This window comes from Caloenas nicobarica, chromosome 6 (assembly GCF_036013445.1).
Source record: "Caloenas nicobarica isolate bCalNic1 chromosome 6, bCalNic1.hap1, whole genome shotgun sequence".
In the NCBI taxonomy this organism is placed as follows: Eukaryota; Metazoa; Chordata; class Aves; order Columbiformes; family Columbidae; genus Caloenas; species Caloenas nicobarica.
The window spans coordinates 31,959,132-31,981,943 of record NC_088250.1 but is presented as its reverse complement, the minus strand read 5'-3'; the positions used below and the strand labels follow the sequence as shown (position 1 = coordinate 31,981,943).

Below are 22,812 nucleotides of genomic sequence, written 5' to 3'. Positions count from 1 at the left end.
CATTCTTCATCTCTTGGGTGAAGGAAAAAAAAGCCCTTTTATATTTTATAGTAAATTCACTGGAAAATGCTATGGGTGTTTGAAAGCGGTCATATCTACAGTTATAAACCATAGCTGGTGGAGTTAGAAGCCAGAGCTGGTGGAGCTGATGGTCGTATCTAACGTACAATGTAGGTGGTCCCCTCATGCACGTATCCACCGCCTGGATGATACCCAGGACAGGATTACGCTGGGAATAGCAGCAATGTACAGACTGTCTCAGCCATAATTTCCTGGCTGAGTTGACTGTGTTTTCATGCTTCCTTGTCCAGAAGCTTTGTCATTATCTGCTGCTCTGTGAGATAATAGCCAGTGTGGAAAATCCAGCCTGCTATCTCGCTGAAGCAGAGAGGTGGATAATTTTCTCCATGGACAATCTGCAGATATGATTGCTTGAGTTCAGAAGGGACTGGCCATTTCCCTAGGGACAGATCTGTGTCTGGAGGAAGGCATGTCCCAACTTCTCTACGTTGTTGAATTTTATATACAAGTGTAGGGTTTTTCTTCTGTTGAGTAGCTGGGGTCTCTGGAAAGGCTGTTTGTGGCTATTCAGAAGTCAGACCAGTTCTCTGGGTGGGAGTGACTGACTCCATGGATGGTGGAGATTGTTTAGGTCTTTTTTAAAAATTAATCAGACTTTCTTTAAATTGAAAAGTGGGGTGGTTAGTCTGCTGCTTGCAAAAGACCTCCTCAGTACTGCTTTTTGGCAGCTGTCATCCTCCCTGGAAAATTACTTTTTGGCTGGTGGTGGAGAGGTGGCTTTGGCATTGTTCATACATCTGTACTACCAGACTGTCCATACTTTCATACTAGTCAGGTCAGAGGCGTAGCTGCAGCATGGAGGAGATGGCTTTGGCCTGAGTGGCTGAGAGTATCTGTGCTGGTTCTCTCTGTGGTGGCCTTGGCCTTTGACAGTGGAAGCCGTGAGACTCTGGTGACCTCCTGGGGGTCCTGACAAGAGCTAATGGTGTGCACTGGCCTGGGTCTGACCCCTAGTTGCTGCTGGGCAGGAGGTCAGTCGTTGATCTCAAGATCCTGTTGATGTGGGCTCTGGCAGGTCCTGAATATGTGTGGATTTGTGGGAGGGACACAACGAGATGGTCTGGGCTGTGCAGTCATTGCTGTGCTAGTGACTCACATCTTCAACTTTTTTCATATTCAGTCCAGAAAATGCCATTTTGGTTCTTCCCCAGTGCTTTGCTGAGGCAGGAGTTTGGATGAGGAAGAGGTGAGTCAAGCTCAAGCTGGAAGGTTTTGAGGTGGTGCCAGATGTTTGGGAAACTTGGCCAAGAGGCACATGAGATTAACAGCTGTCCTTCTGACAATAGTTTGCTCCCTTTGGAAGAAAAATTCAGAGTATTCTCTGCTTTCTGCTTTGCCTCTGATTGGCAAAGTAGCATGTCACTGAAGAGTGCTTCGTAGGGACTTCATTTAGTGTGATGGCCAGCAAGACTAGGGCACTGATCATCCCCCTGTACTCAGCACTGGTGAGGCTTCACCTCGAATCCTGTGTTCAGTTTTGGGCCACTCACTACAGGAAAGACATTGAGGTGCTGGAGAGAGTGCAGAGAAGAGCAACGGAGCTGGTGAAGGATCTGGAGCACAAGTCTGATGGGGAGCGGCTGAGAGAACTGGGGCTGTTCAGCCTGGAGAACAGGAGGCTGAGGAGAGACCTGATCGCTGTCTGCAACTACCTGAGAGGAGGTTGTAGCATGGAGGGTGTTGGTCTCTTCTCCCAAGTAACAAGTGATAGGATTAGAGGAAATGGCCTCAAGTTGTGCCAGGGGAGGTTTAGATTGGATATTAGGAAAAAATTCTTCACTTAGAGTTATCAAGCGTTGGAACAGGCTGCCCAGGGAAGTGGTGGAGTCACCATCCCTGGAGGTGTTTGAAAGACGTGTAGATGTGGCGCTTAGGGACACGGTTTAGTGGTGGACTTGGCAGTGTTAGGTTAATGGTTTGACTTGATGATCTTAAAGGTCTTTTCCAACCTAAACAATTCCATGATTCTATGTTCATGACCATTTCCATGGACTTCTGCATTCCTAACTTTTCTCATCTTCAGCTAGGCCTATTGTGTAGCTGTTTAAAATGAGCAGTGCTTGAAGAGCACTTGGAAACTTTATTTAAGGGAAAAGCACACCAGTTGATGGGCTTTTAGCAGCGCTGTTCAGAGATACATCCACAGAATAGTCTTCCAGGAGAAAATTAAGAACTCACATTGATTTGTAATGGTTTTGGTATGGTGTCAAGGATGCAAATCTGGTCTGAATCTGGAAGACAGCTCTTCCAGGAGCTGAGGAATGGCAAGAGCCTGTGGGGACCAAGGAGCGGCTGTTGGGGCTCTGGCTCTGTGCTGGAGAGGAGGACAGAAAAAGATAGCTGGTGAGTGGAGTGATCAAGGGAGAAAAAAAAGATTATAAAGGGAAAAATATTAATAATAAATAAATAAAGCCCTGGATGCTTAGCTGACGTGTTTGGCAACATGTGAGTGCCTTGTGCTCATTAACGTGCTATCCTCACGGCAGCGCAGCGAGGAGAGGAAGTGTTACTATTCCCGTCGAGCAGATGGGGAGATGGAGCTATGAAGATGCACAGCAAAGCCTGGGGCAGAGCAGGGAGATGAGCCTCTGTTCCTCAATTAGCAGCCCAACCGTTGCTCCCTGTTGGCAGCCCATCGGTGGCCATGCAAGGTCTGTAGGGAAAGCATCGATCTGACTGAGCTGGGTTCGTCATTCTCGTGCCCTCTGGAAATGAGGATTGACTGCTGGGCTTGGCAGCTGAGCGGCAGGCTGACGTGTGGCCGGTCCCTGCTGCCGGGGCTGGCAGATGCTGCGAACGCTGTGGCGTTGGCATCCTCCTCCTCATTGTTGTGCTGTGGTGATCTCACCCCGGCTCCCAGGGACCGTCCCATGAGCACTGCTGGCTGGCACCTGGCCCTTGCGTCCTTATGAAGACGTTAGTTTGTCATCTGAGGGGTGGGACAGTGATGGGCAGAAGTTAGTGTCTTAAAGAGGCTCTTCTCTCCTGCCTTCAAAATTGCCCAAATTCTCATCAGGATTCTAAATCACAGGGTTTTAAAATTTTTTAAAAATTTATAGCAGATATCTGAAGTCTTCTAGGAACACTTTTGGAATAATGTGACAAGAGAAATTGTGTTTTCTTGCAAATCTGGTATGACTTCACCTTCAACTATGGGCAAAGCCTCTCAACCAATTTCTATCTCAGGTTCCCAGCCTCAACATGGAGTCTGTAATCCTTTGCTCCGTCCTGTTTCCCTTTCTTGCTTCTTTAGATGGTAATTTTTTAGGCTAAGGACTGTCCCTGATTGTACAATACCGTGTACTCTGGCTTAAAATAACACTTCAGTACTTTATTCTTAGTCCTACCATGTGTTTTCTACGTGACACTGGGAAAATCACTTGCCCTCTCAGTGCTTCTGTTTTCCTATCTGCAAAGCAGAGATAATGCCAGCTTCCAAGGCAGATCCCTTGGCTGGAAGTGGCACCTACGTGTTGAACGCTGTTGTTCCCTCTGCTAAATGTGCATGTGACTGTCATTAAGCATGGACAGGACAGGCCGTTTTGTGACGGCAGTTGGACCCCGTGAATGCATGACCTGTAATGGATCTGGTCTGGGGGGGTTTTACCACCTGCTGAATGCGCTGCCCTGATGAACAATAGCATTTTTCTTTTCAACAATTGGACAGCATTGTCTTCTGTGGGGTTTGCTTTAAGATAAGGTGGGTTTTGTTCAGATTTCTGCTTTTTTTTTTTTTTCCTTCTTTTTTTTCCTTTCCCCCAGCATTGTTCAAACTGGACAAAGGGTTCTTTATAGATGTGTTAGTGGTGGCTTGCCTCTATTGAAGACATGAACAGTTTCTTACCAAGCAATTGATGGGGGCCAATATTCATGTGTGTGGAAGTGCAATGAAGTGAAATAGTTACTGTTCTGAAGCAATCAGTTAACTGATTAATTTTTATTGCATATTATAATGTGTATTATATATGTTATAACTTAGATTAACTCTAAATTGCATTTCTATCTACAAAATACAGGTGTAATGGCTGGGTTCAATATGAGTGGAGATCTCCAGAAGCCTGCTACCAACATCCCCCTGGGGTCTCTGGCCGCTATTGCTACCTCGTAAGTCATAAATTGAGGAAAATTTACTCTTTCGAAGCTGCCCTGGATGTGACCAATCCATTTCATGTTCCCATCAACCTTTTATTACTCAGCCATCTGGAAAATTAAAGTCTGGCTCTCATTCAAATTATCATCTGTTACCACCACCTACTCTGGGTGGATTAGAGAAGAGGTTCATTAGTGTGGCTGTAATCAGTCCTTCCGCTGATGGGTGGGATGTGTGTTGGTTCTGGAGCGGTCGTGCTGTTGCAACCTGGCTGTCCCAGAGCGGGATGCAAAGTTCTCAAACGCTTGGGGAGTGTGATTTTGTCACTTATTGATGTTGATTTCAAAGTGTTTTCTTTTTCTATATACATAGAAAATATAAAAAAAAATATAAAATACATTAGAAAATATGATTTTTAGTGTTGGGAAAATGGGGCCAAGACAAGTGAGATGACCTACCCACCTGCAAGGCCACGGGAACGCAGGAGCCCTGGATGCCCGAGCAGCGCTGCTTTCCAGTAGTAAAATACTGTTACATATTAAAAAAAAAAAGCCTCAGTAGGTCTTCCTGCCTGCTTTCATTGCCACCTAAATTGCTTTTGAAATTATTAATTGTGTACCAAGGCTCAGAAAGAAAGGGTCTTCAGAATTCAGAAGGATTCCTGCTGAAGTTGGTGCTTGTTTTAAGTGAGGGGATGCCACAGGACACAGAAGTATCACAGATGGTTGGACTGTGGTCATTCACATCTCTGCTGCCTGGGCTTTGCGGACAGACTAGCTTATCCCTCCACCTGAGTACTGGAAAGGCCAGAGATACCAGAGGAGGACTGAGGTGGTAGATCAGCCTTGCTGCTGTGTTTTTATGTTACTGCTGGACGAGGGGACCTGTGTGCCTGCAGAATCAAGGGATGGTTGGGGTTGGAAGGGACATTTAAAGGCCATCTAGTCCAATCCCCTCCAGTGAGCAGGGGCAGGAAAGACATGGGTCTGTTCAAGAGGGTCTGGATGAGGCCACAAAAATGATCAGAGGACTGGAAGACCTCTCCTGTGAAGACAGGCTGAGAGAGTTGGGGTTGTTCAGCCTGGAGAAGAGAAGGCTCTGGAGAGACCTTATTGTGGCCTTTCACTACTTAGAGGGGGCTTATAAGAAAGATGGGGACAGACTTTTTAGCAGGGCCTCTTGCGATAGGATGAGGGGTAATGGTTTTAAACTAAAGCAGGGGAGATTCATGTTAGATATAAGGACGAAATTTTTTATGAAGGGGGTAGTGAAACCCTGGCCCAGGTTGCCTGGAGAGGTGGTAGATGCCCCATCCCTGGAGACATTCAAGGCCAGGCTGGACGGGGCTCTGAGCAACCTGAGCTGGGTGAGGATGTCCCTGCCCATTGCAGGGGGTTGGACTAGATGAGCTTTGAAGGTCCCTTCCAACCCAAACTATTCTATGATTCTATGATCTTCAACTATCGCCTGAGGCCCTACTAAAAAGTCTGTCCCCAGGACTGGCTTATTCCCCCCATGCACACATCAAGAATGCAGGTAGCTTCTCTTCAGGGGTACCGTATGGTCACGCCGCAGCTGTCCCTGGTACATTGTGGTGGGTAAGTAACATGGACTGATATTAACTTCAGCCTTGAGGCTAAATCTTGCGGGAACAGCCCATGCAGAGTGATTGAAGACCCAGCTTGTGGGTCCTTGACCATCTCCTGGCTCTGCTAATGGGCAGAATTATCAATGGTCTTGTCTTGCTGGAAAAAAATAGTTTATTTTTATTATTTACAGGTGGTTTCTCTACGTGGTCTTTGTTTTTTTGCTGGGAGCCACTTGTACCCGTCAGTCACTCCGCTATGACTTTATGATAGCTGAGAAGGTAACTTGTTTCAATAACCCAGTGTGGTTTTGTATAATGGTGCTTTCGGGTTGCCATTTGCCTTACTGTTCCAAAAGCCTAAGGAATTTGGGTACCCATCCCTCATTGAAATTCAGGGAGATTTTCCCATTGCAAATCCCAGTGTACAATTGATTTGAATAGCTTTGCATTCACCAGCATATCCAGTAATGCTGAATCTTGGCATAATCACCCAGCAATAGCTTTAAGAGCTAAAATATGCTAATGTGGCCTAATGATAAATGCTGTATTTTATTCATTTTATCCTTTCTCATTGGTGAAAGCTTAGACCAAATTGAAATCTCTAAAGAACCCCACTGCTTATCTTTACTAAGTCAAGCGAAGCTTACATTTCCATATCTAGTGGGCTGTAATTGCAGGGTGAGCAATAGGATTATGAAACTCGAGACTTTCCACATGGGTGTATATATGTGAGGGAGATTTGTCGTGTTACAGGCAATGAACCTTATCATTGCAGGCCTTTAAAAAGAGAGAAAGAGATTTTGGTGTGCGCCATTGTCTTCCTTTAGATGGGATACGGAAGGGCTAATTTTCTGTTGTCAGCATTATCCAAATCATGGGTTCACCATGTTTGACGCTATTTCTTGTGATTAATTTAAAATTAGATGTTTGTCATTGATTTGATTCGTAACATGGTTTTAATCTAAAATATCAATTTGAAACTCTGGCTTTGTTTTCTTCTAAGTAATTTGTAGCTCCAGCTCCCCAAATAAACTCCAAATTATTAGTATGGCTCCTGCCACTTCCTCTTAAAGCAAAAAGTCATTTCTGTTTCAGGGAGAAAAAAATGAGCCTACCTTCTTTGAGGCAATGTCTTTGTATGTCAGTGACTTAGTGGGCGAAAAGTACAGTAACTAAAAGAATCAGCTTTCAATGAATCAGATGAAGAGAAAGAGATGGTTAAAGCTGTGTTTTAACTTCAAAACTCTCGGGGGCAGGAGGGAATGAAAAATCTCCCAGGAAAGAATGTGAAGATATTTAACAATGTTATATATAAAAAACCCCAAGCAAATAAACAAAACCCAAAAAAAGCAGATTCAGTTTTCTTTTCCCTAGTATGGAACAAAACAATGGTGTAGTCCAAATATTCATGTTGCTTGTTTGAGTTATTACAAGCTGCTTTAGATTTTAATGACTTTGGAGAGAGGGAGCGGGGAGAGGTCATTACCCATCCACACTCTCCCTTTCTGTCACTCACAGGTGAGCAAGGACTTGGCTGCTTTTCTCTCTTACAATACTTGTTTGGCTTTTTAAACATAAAAATGAGATTCAGTAATTTCACTTCTAATGAGCTCGAAGTGCCAATTTCTTACAAAGTATTCACACTCTCTGTGCTCAGAACTCCCAGCAAAGCCTTTCATCAGCCTTGGTGAAAAGGACTCTTCCCCTCTTAACACTGATTTGAATGTCAAGTAGTACATTTAAATGCAAGCATTTTTGGCAGCTAAAGTAATATATGATGTCTGGCACAGCTGATTGTTTCTTCCAAGTATTTGTCAGGGCAGGACTAGAGGCAAGGGAAGGGAAGATTCCCCATTGAGTGTCTGCCTGTTGTTCTAATGGAAGCTGATATCTGCTCATCTTTGCCTCAAGTTTCTTCTGTCCCACAAAATAAAATTCACGAGGCCAAGTGGATTTTCATGGGAAAATAAACATTGTGGTAGGAAGTTTGTATGGTTCTGGACCACAACATTGATTTTACATGCCTTCCCCAAACAGCAAGGATTTTATGACTTTTTACCCAATCTCCTTTTTGCTGCATGCAGATTTCATAGATGAGGAAAAGGCAGATGTAGCTCGAATTGTCTTTAGCCACGTAAATTTTTGTCATTCCTTCCAATAAAGCATGTGCCACCTGACTTCAACAGGGACAGAAGCTGGGAGGACCCGTGTTCATTTGGACTTTATTTTCCATGAGAGGAGGGATGGGAGCAAAGGACGTGTGGGATGCAGGGGACTCTGCCCACATCCTTACACCAGGGTACCAGGAGCACTCTCGTTTCAAAGCTTTCTTGCACAGTGTTCACATTGTGGGGTTTTGTGCATAATAGTTGGGTGGGGTTTTTTTTTAGATATGCTGCCTGTGCTTGCAGCTCTTGACAGTGGGGACCTGCACAGGGGGACCCCAGTCCTCATTTCCATGTGACAGACCCTGAGCTGCCCTCCTGTCCCTCCACGCCTGCAGGAGATGCTCCCGGTTTGAAAGGGCGCTCGCTAAAAACCGGTAATAAACCCAGCCTCGTTAGCACTGCAGCTTTAAAGTATTTTTTTAAAGTTTCGTGTTGGCCAAAGGAAATTCTTTTCTCATTGAAGACAGGAAAATAAGGTCATTGTATTATATCCTTCGGAGCGTATTTTTTGAGATGGCATTTGTTTAAGTGGCAATTTTGATTTGGCTTCGCTGTGTATTTTCTTTCAGGATTGGTTTTCCCCGCTGGGACACAGGGGTTTGTCTTCCTGTTTTGGATGATTGAAAGCCTGGGCAGCTTTTCCTGTATGATGTGCTCTGTATATAAGTGATCTCTCCTGAAATAAACTCACTTCCAGTTACTTAAAGGGAATCTAATAGCTGCTGCTTTGCTACAATTGCTCCAAGTGACAAAGAATTTCTTGGATATGAGCTTGTCAAATGGCTCTGTCGGTACAGGATGTTCAGTATTAAATTACTTCTATGGGATAATTTTCCTGTATTAATTACTTGCACTTTATACCACAGACCAGTTAAATTGCTGCTTTCCCAGGGCTTGCTCTGTTCGTTTAGCAAGGTTACAAAATATATGAGATCTCTTAAAACACATATATTTAAGATTGCTTGGAGGGTCTTTAAAGAACAATGGCATTAATTTTGTGTTGTTTATGCTTCTTCCAGGTATCCTTGGTGGGTTTCTTGTTTTTGCTAGGGCTGTACATCTCATCCCTGGCCTCCTGCATGGGTGGGCTCTACGGAGCACCCAGGATCCTGCAGTGCATCGCCCAGGAGAACGTGGTCCCCATGCTCGCCTTCCTGGGACGTGGGGTTAGTCGTCCTTTCTCTGAGATTGCTGTCAAGCCTTCACCTGAAGGAAAACCAGTGATTTAGGAAGCTGGGGTTTCTGTGTGTCTGTCTGGAGAGATGAGGGATCTATGAAAATTGAGGAGGGCAAGGCTTGGGATCTGGTAACCAAGAGTAGGTAGAAAAGCTGGGAAATGAGTGATTTTTATAAAAATGGTCCCTTCCCGCCCTTGGACCCACTTGTCGAGCTGTCCTCACTAAAGCCACTTATGATATAACTTTACCTGCGATTTTTTTTTTGGAAACACCTTATCTACGCTGGTGCTGATCCTAACCATGATGGAGGGAGGTACCGAGCTCTTCTCTGCCCTCCCATCCAGGGCAGAGGCCTGAAGCTTTTGTCCGAGCACTTCGATGAAATGGCAGCTGCCTCTAAATACGTATTTCTTTTTTCTTTTTTTTTCTTTTTCTTTTTTTTCCTCCTTTCTTTTTTCTCTTTTTTCTCTTTTTTCTCTTTTTTCTCTTTTTTCTCTTTTTTCTCTTTTTTCTCTTTTTTCTCTTTTTTCTCTTTTTTCTCTTTTTTCTCTTTTTTCTCTTTTTTTCTTTTTTTTTTTTTTAATTTTTTTTTCTTTCCTGCACATTTTTCTTTGAGCTGTTCCTATCCTCTTTGGTAACCTCATAGCTGAGTATGTGACTAGTCCCAGTGCAGCGGATTCAGTCTGCATGCACTGGAGGACACTTCTTTGTGAGAAAAGGTGCCTTTTGGACACGATAAAATAAAAACAAAGAATAGATTTCAAAGGTTAAGTTAGGGGCTGCTAAGCTTTAGATATGCTTTGAAACAAAGCCTTGCTTTGAATATGACAAGAGGCTTTTTCCTTGTCCTTGTAAATAATCCTTGTTCACATGAGTCGTTCCACTGAGATCAGTCAAAGTACCAGTCACTAAGGACTCTAGTCTTAAGCTATAGATTCAGAGCAAACTATTTTTTATGTCTTACTCTTCTTCTAAACAAGGAGGAAATAAATCCCTCACTCTCAATAACTTGCAGCACCTGTCTCTAGTGAGCAGCTTGAAAAATCTTATGATGTTTTGCTCCTTTAAAGCAGCTTGTAAATAGAGAAAAATATTTTACAATATTGGTATTTATTAATGTTTTAAGTATTTAAATGTTTTATAGGTATAATAATTTTCTAGACTTTTTTAATGTTTCTCAAAGTAATTTTCTAAAATTGAAGTAATAATAATAATAATTATTATTATAATTATAAAATAGTAATAATTATAGGTGAAGCAGGAACAATAACAGTAAAACCTTCCAGCTCCTGACGACAGTTGTCAGACGATCTCAGAACAGGCTGTTCTCCACTTGGCAATCCTTTGCAAATTCTCAGTGATTTAGGAAATTTGACTGCAAAGCCGATTCCCTCTCTTCTCTGATAGTTTTCTGTCTTTTTGTCAAATTTTCTGCTCTGAACTCTGTCCGGGCAGAGTACCACAACGGGAAGCACTCAAAAAGAGGTGAGAAATCAAAGGCAGATCACTTTCCCCTCGTCCTTCTCTCTGCCACCATGGAAATTGTCTAGATTTGGTTTATGGAGAGGTAATAAATTTAGTTTGCTCTCAGCACTCTGTTCACACATCAGTTCTTCTTTTCCATGGTTGAAAAAAGTGTTGTAATCACCATAACCCCAGCTGATGTGAAGGATGAGAGTTTTTTCTGTAGGGTTAAACCCAAGCCAAAGGTATCATGAAGTGGTACCATCTGTTCCCCATCTCAGTATGCCTTTCTGATGCTGAAGATGCTTTCTGGGAACGGTGTTCCTTCATCCCTGAGATGCATTTCTATTTCATTGTGGAAAGATGTAAGGTCCAGGGCTGTTCCCTTTTTTTGTTAATAAATAAGAGTGGAGGAAATAGAAATAGTTTCCATTTGAGCTGTGTGTTTATTAAAGAAGCACATGCATTAAGTGAAAACCTAAGATATTTTGTAAGATATCTTGTAAGCTGTTTTCCAGCAAGGCCTTTATGCAGCCTGCACAAGCTTCTCAGGTACTGAAACAGCAAGATGGTGCCTGGTCCAAGAGAGGGAACATTAGACCTGGGATTAAAGTTCAAGAGCTGATAGCTCAAGTCTTCCCGCCCCCGATGCCCTTTGCTTTGTCTCTCTTTTTCTCCTCCCCTCCCTGCCTTCACCCCACCCCAAAGGAGAGGAGCAGGTGGTGTTTCTCCTGGCTGCCCAACATGCCTCCTGCCCTCCAGCATCCTCGCTGCCCAGCCTCTCTGCTGCTCTCCTGCTGTGGCTGGGTGGGTGTGAGGAGGGAAAGCCCAAGTGCAGAGGCTCAGCAGACGGTGGTTGTAGCTCAGCCTGGTGTCAGGACAGGGCCAGAAGCTGCTGATGAGGAGGCGGGCAGCGATGTGGAGTGCTGAAGACAAATTAGAGATGAACGGTTAACTCTCATTAGCACGTTTTATTGCCAGACTTCCCATAAGCCACACAAATCTCTCTGAAGGTTTGTTGCTGCTTCAATGACATTGTTTTACCGTGAAGATACAGAGCAAGAGTGGATAAGTTTTCCAAAGACAAAGATTGAGTAAGGCTCAGAGGTGAGGTGGGAACTCAGCAGCTTTGGGCTACCAGCCGGTTCTTTAGTTTATTAAGCTGGAGCCTCTGCTTGCACATGCGTTGCATGTATTTCATGACTAAGGGGGTACTGCGGACTGCCCAGGTAACCGCCCGTGGCAGCTGAGCAAGTGGGGAATCCTCATGGCAAGGCTCATGGTAATTTAAATGTAAGTTTGTTTTATTTGTGAACTAGAAAGGACCCAACAAGACTCCAGTGGCTGCGATTTGCTTAACAAGTCTCATCACCATGGCTTTCGTCTTCATTGGGCAAGTGAACGTTCTTGCTCCCATAGTCACCATCAACTTCATGTTGACATATATTGCTGTAGACTATTCCTATTTCTCAGTCTCCTTGACCTACAACATTCAGCAGAAACTCGATGTCACCCAGATGGAAAATGTTAGACCTGCTCACCCTTCCCAGCCTTTAATTTTCAACAAGCCCTCCAGCCGTGCAGTAGATGGAATAATTCAAACCAGATCAAACGGCACCTTGCTGGAATTCACAAAAGACATGGACCAGCTTTTTAAACCATTTCGTAGTGAGCCAGGTACTTGCAAAAAGGGACAAGCTGAGAATTTAACCCAAAAGACCAAACAAAAGAAGGCAAATAAGCCAGCCAAGCAGATGTTACAAGACAGCTTTCTTCTGGACCTCCATCACGATGCTCCCTCGGCTTCTTACGGCTGGGATGAGGCCATGGAGCCCCACCTCAAGAGCCAGCAGGACCTGGATGAGCAGGTCCATCGGAGTGCCGTGGGTCCGTGCTCACCACTTGCTATGGATGCCCAGCAGACACCCGGGCTGCTGGAGCATGGGGAGCAGCTCTGCAGCGAGGTGCTCCCTGGCCAGCGGGGAGAAGGTAAGGGCTGTGGGAGACGGACATCTCCGTGCTGACAGGGGAATGCTTTATAACCATTGTCCTCTTGGTGCTTTCCCAGAAGCAGGCATAAAACCAGTGTTATATGGGGCTGTCATTCAGTGATTCATAGCAATAATATCATTTATTCCAGGTGAGGGTAGAGTTCAGCTCAGCGCATCACAGGAGAAGCTCTGATGCAATTTCCTACGGAAGATTAATCACAGGAAAGCAGGCAGGACTGCATTTAGTGAAGGGTTCTTTACTATACACTCATTATTCTACACATGCACACTTAGTGCTGTATATTAAAAAGGTTTTGAGTGTATCTTGGGGTTTACTTCAGCCTGGCATGGGGTAGGAGGAACGGAGCCATTCAAGTCTAAAGCTCAGACTATGAAAATGCAGTGGTCCCTGTGCCGCAGATGGGGTCTGTGATTCCACATCCACAGCTGTGAGTCTGAATTTGTTTTGTTGGCGATGTGGGTATTTGATACCGTGTGTTTACTTGGAGCTTGTTATCTCAGTACTGTAGTGTTTTATCAGCATTAGTCAATTAAGCTTCATAAACCCCCCTGAGGGAGAAAAGTATTATTTATCTTTTTTTCACAAATCAGGAAACTGAGGCAGAGAGAGGCAGATGTGGCCTTCCAATGGACTCAGCACCAGAGCTGGACACTTTTTTTTTTTTTCTTGAACTTCTTTTCTGGTTTCATTTTAGAGGTTTTGTTTTAACTCTGCTCTACCGAGATCTCAGCTAGAATTTCTGCTCTTTGGTGGTGTGGTGTTTTTTTTTTTTTTTTTTTTTGAATCTGGTAATGTAAAGCAGGAGAACAAACCCCAACATTGTAGTTCCTTTCTAATTTTTTTTTTCTCCCCAAGCAGAATTGTCTATAAAGCAACAAAGTCCGGAGCTGGGAATTCAACAATTACCAGAATCGTTCTACTCCAAATTCTGCAATCACTGGGTTTCCTTTGCTGGTGTAAGTAATTTTATTTTGAGCACCAGTTTGTGATTGTAGAAAACAGAAGGAAGTTCATCACTTACTACATTGTAAATACACTCCAATATTTTAAAATGGCTTTTGATTCTAGTATTCCAGGTCACCTGAGTTAAGTACTCAAGGTACCATGCACCCAGCAGTTCAAATTCAGAGGAAGCAAGATGGCATATTAATTAAAACAACACCAGGGAAAAACAAACAAGCAAGCAAACAAACCCCAACACAAAAGCAAACAAACAAATGCCCAAACAAACAAACAAAGCCGAAGCCAAATTAAAATTCAAAGTCTGACATCTTAAGACTTTAGAGTTGCTTGGCTGGCTGCAAAAAAAAATCAGTGTCTCTCTTTTCACCATGTGCCAGCCTGCTTTTTCTTGCCCTGGGATGGAGTGAGACAGTGGCTTCAAAGCTGTTTTCCTTTTATTTACGAGCTGTTTTCTGCAAGCTCGAGGTGGGTTTTTGTTAGTGCTGACCTCCTGATACCAGCAGTCCAGCTGTGAAATTCCACCTTTTGAGGGAGTAAAGTGGAGCATTCCTCCAGCACGACACTAAAGAATAAATTTTCGATAGCTGCCGTCTCAAGGCACTGAGGAGTTTAAGACATTTAAATTCATCTTGGGAAGATGGATTAATGGGCAGATGACAGGGAGAGGGTCAGATATGCATAATGGATGAACCATATGGCTTTGCTGCATGGATGGGGATTTTGTAGCTGTGTGCAAAATGTAACAAACCCACTCAAACAACACACCCAGCCCTTTTAGTTTAATCCTCAGAGTTGCAAAGCACGCTCATGTTGCAAGGCTGAGGAACAAGTTGTTGACCTGGTGCGAGGCTGTGTCTGAAGGTGAATAGTCCTTCCTGGGCACTGCCAGGAGGTCAACAGAGCTGCTGAGCTTTGCAGAAAAAGGGATGTCAGCTTGTCATCAATGTGTTCTCCTACGGACTCGCGGGTAACCCCAAGCCTTGTCTTCCCAACAGGCGGTCGTGTCCCTCATCATCATGTTTGTCATTCAGTGGATCTACACCCTTGTCAGCCTGGGTGCTGCTTTTATTCTGTATTTCTACATCGGCCAAGTGAGCCCAGGACTCCCCCTTGGTGAGCTTTTTTTTTAGCGTATTATTAAATCTGCTTAAAAATTCATTAAGCTTTAATTTAACTTAATTAGGAATCGGGACTCTTGTGTTTAATATGCAGGTGACACAGTGGATAATAAGGTTTTGTTTCATTGCTAGTTTTAATACATTTTCTCTCTGGCTCTTTAATTATATATTGGATTCTAATGGCAACTAGCATGAGTTTGATACTGTGAACCTTGTGCTTATGCTTTAATATATTGTACTTTAAATGGCAAAACCAGATACTAATACTAAGACTTAACAGGGATGGCAGATTGTAAATGTATCACAGCAACGAGAAAAATCTGCCGTAAATACATTTCAATAAACTTAATTAATCAATCTAAACCCACCTGAGAAAACTTTAATGAAAATGGGAATTATGACGAGTATCTCATTAAATTTCAGCATTCATAACTGCAGAACAAGAGAGCCTTTTGATTCCAGAACTAAACAGGTTGAATATGTTGGGAACATAATCTGGGAAAATACTCTCAGGCCGAGGGCATTAGAAATGTCTGCGCATGTGATCGGCTTAAACAAGTTCAAACTTAAACAGCGAAGCACATTTAGAAAGAAGCTTGTGAGAGTCTGCAGCTCCTTGGCACGACCATGGGAGGGGTTTGCATCGGGTTGTGTCTCTGAAGGGAGAGGGTGATACGCAGTGTGCGTGTACTTATGTATTTATGCATAAATATATACGTAGGTGCACACAGACATGAGTACCTGCACATGTGTACATGCAATTTTTTTGTCCAGGACGAGAAACCAAGATGAGAAAAGTGAAAAAACCCTGAGTTCATGTCTTCTAAGCAATGTAGAAAGAGCTGCCTGGGTTTATTCAGGTGAAAGATTATTAGACTCTGGGTTTCTGAAACCTGGTACCTACTTACCTAAACAATGAGAAACCAAAAAATAGTTGTCACTTGGTAACGATCAAAACACCTCTCACCAATGCTTCTCTCTCTACTCTGATTTCTTTTCTATTTATCCGTATGGGATAGTAGAAAATTGCTGAGACTGTGGATAGTACTTGCTAATTTGTATCTTTTGAGATATATCTCAGTTTAACAAAGTTTTTTATATATTAAAACACAAATAAGGTTTTCAGGCTTTGGACTTTTCTTTGCCTTTGTATATTCACTATATGATATCTCTCTTATCTGCTTTTGAAATACTTACCAAAAATGACTACAGAAAGAATTTCCCAGTCAGTGTGTAGAGGATTTTGGAAGGTGATCTGGGGAATGGCAGTGTAATTAGACTTTTTTTTTCTTGGTTTCCTTTGCTCATGCCTTCCCATGCATACAGTAAAAAAACTCATGGCAAATAAGTTAGAAATGAACACTCAAAGTTCAGCCTAATTGTTATTTGACTGTGAGTGAACATTATTGTGCAGCCACATGGCATCCAATGATCCATGAGCTTATTCTCCAGAAGACTGAATGACCCTTCTGTCTAGAAAGGTTGGGAGACACTGGCTTGAGAGATGCTCTGGATTAAGGACTAGATTGAGACCTTGGGAGCAGAAATGCTCTGGGATTTCGACACGTCCTTTGTCCTCTCTCTTTCTCCTCAACAGCCTAAGCCAAACCCAGCAGACACTGCCAGGTCTCTGCTCTCTTCCCTGTCCCTCACCACAAACTGCTGCTTTTGCTGCCAGCTCCGGCACTTCCCTGCCTCTGCAGCGAGCCAGTGCAAGGAACTAATTCTACAGAAAAAAATAGCATTGGTGTAATAAATTAAGCCAGCTCTCCATGGAGTGAGAGAAGAGGGGGGACGAGTGGTGAGACCACAGCCACCCTAGTTGAGGTGGGTCGAATGGCTCCTCCTGTCTCCCCATCCCTGCAGTGGGAACGTCTTCGCCATCCAGGGAGGAGAAGGTCTCGCAGCAGGTGTCTGCGCTTTGCTCCCGGCTTTACTGGGCTTTTCACAAGCTGTTGTTCTGGGAAAGGATAGGTGTTCTCTGTGCGAAATTTGGGTTGAATTTCTTGACAATCGTTTAAAAGCCGCGGTGCATGGGGAGACTGCAGGAGTGTTCTCACCATTGTGCAATCTTTGTGTGCTGAAGGCTAATAACAAGCATATTATTTTGAGATTTTATGCAAAAATTCAATGGCGTAATGCTATTATGAGAGAATTAGCAGCACACTGACTTCTTGTGCCTTTTCTCTGCAGGAGCAGCAGCAAATTTCAGTTTCTTCAGCTGGATTAAGTCGGTTTTGATCACCTCGTGCAGGTTGGTACCAGTCACTTGGCAGTGCCGGGGCGGTGCTCATTGTTCTCGTGACCCACTAATGTGCACAGCAAGGGCTGGCAGGGTTGACTTGCTTGTTACCTTGCGCAGTCCCTTCTTGTGTACTCAAAGTAATTCTTAATGGCAAAAATAACTGTTTGCTCCCGTTAGCCTGGTGTATGGCTGGCCCCATAAGTGGGGCAGCTGGAGACTCTGCCTTATGTGTGGACACATCAGCTGCCAAACATATTTTGGTGCCTGAAGCTTTATCCTACCCCAAAGGTCTGTGCTCAGCCTTGGTGGCTCAGGTTGAACTGGAAAATCTGGTAGGAAATGAGGCACAGAACACTCCATCCTCCATCTCTTCCACCCACCATCCGTTGAAAGCAAATTACTGTGGTAGTGGTGGAACAGGAGCACATGACAGCCGCGCTGGAGTTTCAGAGAATAGCTACGGGACAAATACAATAAACAAGGTCTTCAGTGAAGGAACTGTTCAGTATTGAGTCTGTATGGGACTGCAGTAGCAATGTCTTGGGATTTTCCTTCCTACAGGAAGGAAACCTACAGGAAGGAACCTACATGTTTTTCTTTGGTTGGTTATTAACTAGTTTTTTTAAATTAGTTTTGATCCTATTAATTATTAATTCCATCGCATTTGAGTTTCCCACGGTGGGTAGTGACCATCTCTGCTGCTGTACAGTGCAGTGGGATTTGAGGTTCTTGATCTGCTGGGTTGCTTTTTCATTGTGAGTGAGCACTATAGTAAGGACTGTACAGCACAAGCTGCCATGCATTATGCGGACAAATTCGGTGGCTTCTTTAAAATAAATAAAAGTCCAGGCATTTAAGCACATTGGCATATGCCTATGCCTGTCTTGCCAGCTCCTGCCTCTACCCGCAGTCCCTATAACGTGGCCACATGCCTTTGATAGCAGAGGTGTTTTGGGAGAGAAGCTGAGGGTGACAGGACCTCTTTTAGGTGCCCGGGGCAGGTCTGTGGCATGGCCGAGAACAGACGAGTCTGTTCTCCCACATCACATCCATCCCTCTCTCTGCTAGAGCTGTGGATGTTTCTGAGTATGGGCAGAGACTGATCCCATTTCTCTCCTACCCGGGTGCAATCTCTGGGTCAACCAGCCAGCTTGGTCACGTTCTCCTAATGCCAGGGCTTCTGCTCATGCTGGCATAAAGACAATTCTGGCTCTGCTTGGGGGGTTGGGTGGGTCATTATGAAGCCCATCTTTGTTACACAGCAAGAAGTTGCATCGAAGTTATTTACAGGTTTTTCCTAAGCTCTGTTTTCTTGCAATCCAGGCAAGATATTTGAATGAGTTACAGGTATCAAAGAAATCCCATTAAACTGCAGGAGAGCTGGAGGCAACCAGGGATCCTTGATACCTCTAAGGCTCTTAGGTGTTAAACAAAGTTTGAGTCAGTCCTACAAGCTCTTACAGTTTTGATTTGCAGGTGTGCAATAAGCTTTTCTTAAAATCAGCCTCTGGGATAAAGATAGAGAGATCGAAGGAAAATCTCATTCATTTAAAAGAGTTACAAAAATAATTGTACACTAAAGCTTAGGAAATGATAAGAGTATTTTTTATTAGAAATGGTTCAAGCTCCTTCTTCTGCTGCACAGTGTGGAAAGTGTTTTCTATAACCAATGTCCAAAGAGGAAACTTATTTGTTAAGAAAATGCGTATTTTCCAGAGTTCGCTGGGTGAAGGGGATATATTTCTTCTGTGCCTTCTAAGAAGAGTGTTTTCAGATTAGCTCCATGCCTCCCAAGGGCACCGAGAAGGATTTAGCCTCTTCACAGCAGTGGTTTGGGCTGGTTTTATTTGCGCAGCCGCTAATGGATGGCAAACAAGGGCTGATGTGGGCGCCTGTGCTGCTCTGTTTGCAGGAGAAGGCCATCTCCTAAGGAGCAGATCGTGGTGACACCGTCCTTTGCAACAGTTGGCATGGAGACCACGCAGCTCACCGAGGAGAACGCCGACTTTGCCTCACGGGACCGCTATCACCAGTCCTCACTTATCAGCAGAGAGGAGTTTGGGAGTCAGTTCCAGTAAAAGACACACACAAAAAATATCAAGCCATTACTTGAAAAAGCATTTAGAAATGCTAATGGCTGCCACAGTGCCCTGTGAAATACTTGAATATATATGGAAAGGATATGAATAGTTATTTATATATTCGAGGCTTCTTTGTTTGTGAAAAGTACATTGCTGGGTTTCAAATGTTATCCAAAATGGGGGAAAAAAATGCAAATGAAAGGGCCAGTCCAGGGAAGTGATGAGTTACTGAGGACAATATAATCCTTTTAAAGAATTCAATTATAAGCGCTATTGAGCTCTAAAGAGCGTTGCTGCTGTAAAAGCTTCCAACACCCCATTTCAAACGTCCTCTGGGTGACAAGGGATGCTTTGTGCCTGGGAACGGTGACCTCGGCAGCAGGAGCCAGCGCCCTGCTCCCAGCTGTGCCACGGATGGATGCGACCTTCCAGGTCAATTCATTTCTCAGCATGAATTTGCCTGCTTGTAATACACTAATTTTCTACCTCAGCATTTCAATTTCCAAGGTCTTAGAAAGTACTTTAAGGCATTAGACAATAGGCCAGAATCAGTGGCAAGTGCAAGAAGATTATGAAGTATATTCACAACTGGAATCACACATTTAAATGCAGTAATGCAGTATAATGGCCTCTACTGTGAAACTGTAAAACGATGTCTTAGAAGCTGTTCATAGTGATTTCCCACATCCTTTCTGATGTGACACCTGGAGCCTGACAGCATAGCTGGGTCTGAATAGAGCATCTCCTGGCTGAAGGGACAGATGATTCAGAAGTGCCTTGACAAAATATGTTTAGCCTCATCTTTGCTAATTTTGCTTGAAGCCTATCCCATAGTGAGCTCCCACAAGGAGCCGTTTCTCCGTCTGCCATGATTTGGGATGCGGGAGGTTCAGCTGGGGATGCTGCAGGATTTCCCACGCGGACCTTAGTGCTGGTGGGCCGTGGGGTGGGGTGAGGTCTTGCACGGACACCCCAGTCACCATGGCTTCTGCTCCCTGGGGAAAAGCCCCCAGCTGAGCACTGGCCTGCCTATGGGCAGTGGTCCTGGCAGACACCTGGGGAGCTACAAAGGAGGGCTTGGGGTTGAAGCAAGCCCCAGCACTACAAATCAGTTCTGATGCTAAAAGGAGGAGGAAATCACTGCCTTTCACTTCCTTTCATCTCTCATCATTTCAGATTATTTATTTTTCCTTCTGTGCAATAAAAACTTGAGGCACCAGGAACTTTTCTCCGTGCTTTCTGTGGCGACACTCAATGCTGGTGAGCACCGGGGCTGTTCTTCTTGCTGGCATCTTGGTGTTGGTGGCTGTGGGGGACCTGCCTTCCTATCTCATGTGCTGGCTGCAGCTTTGGCTCTTCCAGTTTTCTTATAGAGGGAAGCAAAGAAGGCTTTCTGCTGAGGTGGAGAAGAGAGTGATCCTGGCGTGCTGCAGAAAGCATACTCATTTTTCAAGGTCACAGGTATTTTATTAAGTGTTTTTAACCTTGATTATCTCAATAAAGGCAAGAGGGTGGTTATGCTTTGTGTGGCCAGCTCTGAGCCACATCAAGTCAGTTGTTCTGTGTTGGAAATGCTCCTTCCAGGGTTCTTTCCTTCCATTGCTTTTTGCCTTTGGTTTCCAAAAAGTCTGGATCTCCTGTGGGGATGTGGCTCTGTACTGAAGCTTCTCCTGGGTTCCCTAGGACCAGTGGGTCCAGAGAGCCTTCCCTGTGCTTGTAGCATCCTTGTATTTGGCAGCTGTTGCTGTTGTGCGAACTTCAAGCACTCCTCGGTGCTGATCTACTGCTGGCGAGCTGCATGGTGCTGTGTTATCCCCTGTTACAGTTTGATACACAACCATAATTCCTTTACTGTAAAATCTTGTATTTCATGAAGTCTTGTCACATCAAAATATTGCCTGAGACAGGGGTTGCCCAGAAATGCACTTATCTCTAGGCTGAACGAAAGAAAACCCAAGAGCATGGCAAGAAGTGATTAATGGGCAGAAATTCCTGGGTTGACTTTTTTTTAGCTCCTAAACAATGTGATTCCCTTATTAAAAAAAGGCAGCAATCAGAAGATGCAAAGAGGGAGGATGGGGAAGGTCCCTTGGCCATGTACCTTGCCTGGGAGCTGCGCGGAGTGAAGCCAGATGACTCGGTGGTGTGTTTCCCCCTGCGAGACTGCTGTCCCTGCTCATCCCCAAAACTGGGATGTGATGGGCCAGAAATGAAAGCAGCTTCTCCCTTGGGCTAGCAGTATTAGGAAGGTGCCCCCTGGCTTTCCTTTCAGCTAAATCTGCAGCAGCTGTCCCCTTCCCCTGCCACCACCGGTCCTGCCCCTTTAGCTCCAGCAGCCCTTTGCATCCGAATGTCCTCTGGAATTATTTTGTTGTGTTCACCCACTGGTGAAGCCTCTGGCTGCTGGAGGAAGGCACCGCACCGTGCAGGGGCCTGGTGAGAGGCCGGCCAGTGGGTTCTGATGTGCAGGGCTGGGTTGTGCCTTGGTATTTCTGGAAAAAGGCAGCGGCAGGGTGTGGGCATCAGCTCTGGGCGGCAGAAGCTGCTATCGGGGCCTGGCAGTGGCAGAGATGCTCTGCAGAACACATCGTGCCAAGGGGTTCTGGTCTTTGGGCTCCAATTGCTGCTGCTGCTGGAGAAACTGCGCAACCTCCTCCCCGGGCACCACCAGCGCAGCAGGAGCCAGCTCCCTGGTCCTCAGCTCCCTCTGCCACCTGGTCCTTTCCTTCCCTCTATCTGCAAGCGAGGAACATGTCACGTGGGGCTGGTTTATTTGCTGCTGTTGCAGTTGATGAGTAGAGCAACTTCCCTGTTTAACGCTTTAAAAGGGACATTCAGGTCTTTCCCGGAGCGTTAGCTCCAGTGTAGTTAACAGTAGGAGTGGAGGGAAGCCTTGTTTTCGCACCACTAACCCCACAGACTGGGTAACGTTGGAGACTTGAAGAGTTCAGTCTGTACAGGTATGCAGGGCTTGGCACATCAAGGAAGCTTTTCCAGCAAGAGAGCAAGCAGTTGCATTGCCAAAGATCGGGGTGTTATGTCAAAAATACCTGTAGCTTCTGTAGCACTCTAAAAAAATGGATGAAATTAAGTGTATGAATTTATCAGCTTCACATTTAGCGGCTGAAGGGAAGCAATGCAGGTGGGGATTGCTGCTGCGAGTGGGAATGTGCTGCCTTCACCCCCAGGAGCCAGGATGTGACTCCAGATCCTGCGGCTTTCATGAAGCTTCAGGTTTCCTGAAGGTGGGTTTGGGACTCGGCTCTGAGCATCCAATGTCCTGTATAGGTTGCAGCTTTGTTAATGTCATAATGAAAAGGCTCCTATCTTCTAACCCACTTAAACTTTCTTAGCATCTATAATTATTTTCTTTTCAGTTGGAAATTTGATTGGTGGATGATGATGAAAGAAATGAGAATGTTTTACAATGGCTCAGGATGTGAAAACATTTGTTTTCAAGAGAGATGTGGATGTAAAAGCTCTGGTTTTGTTTCTTTTTGAAGATTTCAGCTGTAAATTGGTGGCCCTAGTTTTCATGACTTCCTCTGCAGAGCACACAAGCACAAGAAGACAGTGAGGGATAAATATTTTATTACTTGCCTTTCAGTATTGCCGGGAAGCTCATGCTGTGTTTGTAATCCCACAACTCTAAAAGAGTCTGGAAATCAGAATCTTCTGCCTCAAAAAACTTGCAGCACAAATAGTCAAGACTAAGAATGGGCAGGAGAAAAGTGAAGTTTTATTGTGATATTGGCATTAAGAGACAGCTGCTCAGTATAAATTGTCATCATCCACCTGGATCTGCTTCTGTGTCCTGTTAGGA

The 22,812-nt window shown here is 44.5% G+C and overlaps 1 protein-coding gene across 1 annotated transcript in view; it reads left to right on the top strand.

Annotated features, from left to right (window-relative positions):
• The window catches only part of SLC12A8 (solute carrier family 12 member 8), a 47,639-nt gene extending 28,653 nt beyond the window's left edge, over window positions 1–18,986 (top strand). The window contains exons 6-13 of the mRNA XM_065637897.1: window positions 4,098–4,185; window positions 5,951–6,038; window positions 8,947–9,093; window positions 11,889–12,558; window positions 13,441–13,538; window positions 14,541–14,658; window positions 16,857–16,917; window positions 18,821–18,986. Of these exons, the coding sequence (XP_065493969.1) occupies window positions 4,098–4,185; window positions 5,951–6,038; window positions 8,947–9,093; window positions 11,889–12,558; window positions 13,441–13,538; window positions 14,541–14,658; window positions 16,857–16,917; window positions 18,821–18,986 (1,436 nt within the window). The remainder of the gene's footprint in view (window positions 1–4,097; window positions 4,186–5,950; window positions 6,039–8,946; window positions 9,094–11,888; window positions 12,559–13,440; window positions 13,539–14,540; window positions 14,659–16,856; window positions 16,918–18,820) is intronic.
• The last annotated feature ends 3,826 nt before the right edge of the window (window positions 18,987–22,812 follow it).